The sequence below is a fragment of the Diplotaxodon limnothrissa genome, linkage group LG1, assembly GCF_057381915.1.
Source record: "Diplotaxodon limnothrissa isolate DT_005_m linkage group LG1, D_limnothrissa_male_GT1.1, whole genome shotgun sequence".
Classification (NCBI taxonomy): domain Eukaryota; kingdom Metazoa; phylum Chordata; class Actinopteri; order Cichliformes; family Cichlidae; genus Diplotaxodon; species Diplotaxodon limnothrissa.
The window spans coordinates 8,462,104-8,467,415 of NC_140596.1; the positions used below are offsets into that span (position 1 = coordinate 8,462,104).

Here is a 5,312-nt window from a genome sequence, read left to right on the forward strand (position 1 = left end):
GTGGTGGCTGCGGACGGAGTCACAGGATTGGTAGAGTTCAGCGCCAAAGTTGTTGACTCATAGCTGAGCAGCTCCTCTCCATCCTTCTCGGCACGGAGCTGTCCAGGGCCAGTGGTGCTGAAATTCTCGGTCTTCGACGCATCGTCGGAATTATTTTCTACTTTTTACGCTTTGACTGCTCTTAGTCATCCTTTGAAAGTTACAAGTTTAAACGAGTTACAAGTTACTCGTTTAAACGGCACTTGGTTGATATCTGCCCATCATCGCTCTGCCCAAGAGCGCATCGCAACTTCAACTTCTTAACCGAACAAATCGAGGACTCTCCAAAGCGCAACTATGGCTTTCATGGTAAAACACGTGGTGGGAGGACAGCTGAAGAACCTGACAGGAGGACTGACGGAGGAGAAATCCGAAGGGGAGAAATCAGACGCCGCCGCGCAGGGAATGACTCAAGAGGAATTTGAACAATATCAGCAACAGTTAGAGGAGGAAAAGTAAGCCAATGATTGAAGTTTCTGATTGTAAAGTTGTGATGAAAAAAGCCTGTGTGTCGGGGGTGAGGGGGTGGAAACGTGGCATGCTTAAACAGTGTGTTTTTCTGTGTAAATAGCAGAAAGCCCCCAGTGCGCCGCGCGCTTTTTTTACGCACCAGTGCAATAATATGAACACTCCACGCGCAGCTGCTCCTCTCGCCCAGGGAGCTCTCCGTCTCTTTGCTTCGGCAAAAATGTGTAGCGCCGTCTTTAATTTGGGATTCCTGGAATCATTCTTCCACGGAAATGTCTACAGGGATTCGTGCCTGTGGCAAAAAATGTTCCTAATGCTGTGCGTGCGGCTGAATAATGGAGCGGACTGTGTGGTAATTAAAGTGGTGATTATTAGAGGGCAAATAACCAACAATAATACAAATTAGTTTCGGCTTTTAACCGACTCTCATCATCGTCATTATAATCATACAGAAGTAACTATTCAAAATGACAGTGATTTAAAGCCAGGGGATGCCTGCAAAAATATGTCAAATATTGCCTTTGACTTAAATTGTTGTAATTCACTTGATTTTTTCCACTTTATATCATTTCAATCTTTCCCTTATCACCTTCACCTCACCTTCCAAAGTTCATTCTTTACACGCTGTTTTATTATTATATTTATCATGTAGTTTAATTTCAGAGTGCACTAGGTGAGAATATAAGGCAACAACAAGGTCATTTGGCAGAGTTCACCCAGGAGACAGCAACTCACTATTGATTAGTGTGATCCTCAGAGCAGAACTCCACGTCATATAATAAGCTACTATAAATAATCCAGGATAGGGATTCAGATCTGGTTTTTGCAGAAAAACAAGACAAATAAACCTGATTTTATTGGTTTCTGTCTGCAAGTTTGTTCAGAACCCAAACAGCACTACATACTGTCCTGTTGTTAAAAGGAAATTATCCAAATGTATCGTCCTCATCATCTAACACGTCTATCCAAAGTGTTTCACTGTACCATGGGCAGACATTTTCAAAATGAGTGGGAGGTGAAGTCCTAACTCTAGCAGTATTAACACTCAGCTCAGCCCACTGAGCTCCATAGGAGGCATGACGAGATGCTTAATGCTCTTCCGTCATAATGTGACCTTCTTCGGAGGCGAGTTATTAGTCAGAGGTGCTGAACACGAGCATAGGTCACTGAGAAGCTCGTTCTGCTCAGAATGAAGCAGAATATGGTTTGTGAGGGTGGGTTGGCGATGCTGACGTGTCACATACACACATTTTATTACCCTCAACGCGAAGACCACAGAGACGACCCCGGTCATCTGATGCCCTTGAGAAAGAAAGGCACAAAGCCCCGGTCATTGGTTGCAAGTGAGCACCACATGGCCCTTCGGTGTTTGGCCTACTCACGTTGATATGAAGTGAACTCAGGCTCACATGGACGCCTCCATGAATGCTGCAACGCCACATAAAACGACCTTCCCCTGACACATTGGGTACAGACACTTTTTGAACCATGCCGCTGGTCTTGGAGTGTCCCTCTGCTTTTAGGTGATGCTGCTGATCTAATCCTTTTAGGCATGCAATGCAGCCTCTTTCACTGTAGCTTTGCTTTGATTAAAATCATCCACAATGTTTGTGTTTGTATTGCTTTTTGTTTCTGTAATCATGCTATGCTCAACCTTGGGCTGTACACACAAAATTGTAAAGGATTATATCTGTTGACTCATAATTTGTAAGAGGCATATCAGCTGATTTAGCAAATGATGGGGGACAATTACGAATTACACTAAAGCCATAAATATTCCAGTGACACTGAATGGCAAAGGCATTGCCAGGAGCCTACAGCCTGCCCTCTGCTGGAGGCCTCATACACTGTATAATGGACTGTTTTTAAGAGTTTTAAGAGACAAATGTAAGTAGGCTAAAAGACATTTGATATGGCCCAACATTCAGTTTCACCAAGATAAGTATTTTTAAATGTCTCAGTACTTCCTATGTATTTGGTTTAACTACCTGTTTTGCAGAGTAACTCACTCTTTTCAGGTTTTCCTTTACAGACTTAAGGTATTTAACATGAATGAGGCTCATCAGGCAGACCATGCTGTACCGCTTAAGTTAGTAAGTACAGGACAGACTGACAGCATGTGAGTGGTAATGAGTGCAGATCTATTAGTCCACAACCTGAGAAAACTGAAATCCCTCAGAGGAAAGCCGGACTGTCAGGATGCTGCATCTGGGGTTTATAAGCATAAGCAAAACATGTCTTGCTTTTCTCCCCATGGCGGCACTGCTGCTGCTCCACCTTCTGTTCGCTGTATGCCCTGTAGTTAGCGTTAGGAGGACACGGGGTAACGCTAGGCTCCAAGGCCTCCATGATCCAGATTCAGCAGAAGCCTTATGTTTATTTTACAGCTGAGATGCAACTTCACTTGACTTTAGAGAAGTACCAGATTTATTTTACGGCATATTTGGTTTGTAATATTTGGTGCGATACCCACTGCAAAAGTAAAGATCTTGGAGTTAACATTTGCATTTTCTATGTCTCATTTAAATAAAAGCGCATATTAAAAATGTATATATTTATATAGTCACCTCTGGTTGGAACCTAAGCTTCACTTTTTCAATTGTGCCCCCAAAATATTTTTCGTCCTCTCTTGCAGAAAAGAACGAGAAGCTCATTACGCTCAGAAGAAAGCTGAGCGAGCCACAGTTAGAACTCATTTTCGGGAAAAGTACAGACTACCAAAGGTAAATTAACTGAAATATCCAATAATTTAAAGAAAGTAAAGATAATCCTCCCCTTTAAAATCTGTATCGTGAATAGGCAATAGGAATAATAGTACTATGTTAATACTACTTTTAATCAATTGCTGAGTAATGTTCTTTCTTATTGGAATATTTAAGTGTTACTGATTCATTAATTTCATGATGTAAGGTGACCTTGAGCATCATTATTACTTCTTATTATTTGACAGAAGATCACATATTCTTATGCTTTCCAAGCCATGGAAGAGCTTGTCCTTTCTCTTGTTGGTCCTGGTGGACATGGCTATACGTCAGATATATATTATCTTTGTCCATGTGTGTCCACCTCAGAATGAGATGGATGAGACCCAAATCCAGCAGGCAGGGGACGATGTGGTGCTGCCCACAGAGCTTGCCAAGATGATCGCCGAGGACAACGAGGAGGAAGCACACAAGCAGTCGGTGCTGGGCCAGCTGTCCAACATCCAGAATGTGGACATCGACCAGCTGAAAGACAAAGCCCAGGCCACACTGGAAGACCTCAAAAAGCAGACGGAGAATTGCAGTCTGATGTGATCTGGCCAACTCCAAGCCCAGGAGATTAGAGTTTTTCTTGTACAAATATTTTCAGAGGCAGAGCTGCTCCGGGGGTAGACATTTTCTCATTGCTGTAGTGGAATGTCAGTTGGCAGAGCCACATATTAACAGTTTTTTCTGGTCGTGCAAAGTTAAACAGAAGCCTTATAGTACGATATCTTGGCTACATCTTACAAACCTACAATACAATTCTAGCCACAATGACAACCAGGTGAAACGGCTTAATTTGTTTGCCTTTTGACTTCCCGATATCTTAAAAGGTCATGAATGCCATGCATATTTTTACATAAATTGCCAATTAGCCAAAAATGTGGCTCCTCTCACTGAGATTTAGCCAATTAAAATAGCTCTGCCCTTAGAGCAGTTTCACCTCTGAGAAAGGTTTTTCCAGTGTATTAAATCCTTTACTCCCTATAACCTCCCCAGCTCTCTGTACCTCATGTGACCTGTGATAACACAATGTGATTCTGCAGCAGAGGTCGCAGGTGTGTATGTGTGTGTGTGTGCAGGATTTTCTTGCTTCCAAACACACAGCAACTGATTTCAGTGATGAACACGTGCACTTTCAATAAGCGCATCAGTGAGATCAGCTGCTTCACTGGAATGAAAGCACACATAAACAAAGCTGACACTGATTGCTGTGTTATGTTAAATTTGGGGGAGTTGATGTAGGTAAAATAAAATAAAAGCTCGCTCTGTTTATTTTTCATGTACAAATGCGCAACATGGTAGAAATGGGCTGATCTTGGTCAAAAGTAGCTTGCTAATGTTGCTGCATCAGTTTTAAATATTCTCATAGACATATCATTTAGATTTTTCTGTACTTCAGTGTGCCTTGGATGTCCGTACAAGGTTGTCTTCTTTTGAGCTCCGAAATCTAAAAGCTACTTTTTACAAAGACGAGCCTTATTGATTTTTTTTTTATTTTTGGAAGAAGTTTCAATTTTTTTCTTTTCTTCTTTCCTGTTCGATTAAAAACCATTAATAATTACCAAGCAAGCACAGATGATGTCTTGCTGAAAGTCCAGATAGTTTTGCTACGTGTAATTCATGTGTTCCCAAATTTAACCTAGCATCAATATCAACTATACTGGAAGTATTTCTGCACATATGCTGCATTTATAGGTTAAAAGAATAAAAGCTGCTCAGTTAGAAGAAATGTAAATGCTTTACAAGTTGTATGCCAAAGCCTGTGTTGATAACACTCTGACCAACATTAAGGAAAAGGCACAAATATGTCCAGATGTGTAACGACAGTGTGTGTGTGTATAAATCCAAATACAGAGTCCGCATTCAAGTATTTGTGTTCTGTTAGATGTACAGGTATCTGTTTGCCTATACTGTCAACAGCGAGTCATTCTGTTTCCATCAACTCACCGGGTCTTGCAGTGTTGTCAACCATCAGGTGACCTTTGACCTGTCCTCCATCTCATTGACTCCTCCGTCTCAGTAGTGCTCTTTCGTGCTGGTGGATTTCGTGTTGTTTAG

At 41.7% G+C, this 5,312-nt stretch overlaps 1 protein-coding gene across 1 annotated transcript; it reads left to right on the forward strand.

Moving 5' to 3' along the window:
- Positions 1-336: 336 nt before the first annotated feature.
- On the forward strand, positions 337-3,836 carry cplx3b (complexin 3b). The gene is made up of 3 exons (XM_085352101.1): positions 337-494; positions 3,143-3,230; positions 3,579-3,836. Exons 1-3 carry the CDS (start codon positions 337-339, stop codon positions 3,801-3,803), a joined length of 471 nt encoding a protein of 156 aa, XP_085208227.1. The 3' UTR covers positions 3,804-3,836.
- The last annotated feature ends 1,476 nt before the right edge of the window (positions 3,837-5,312 follow it).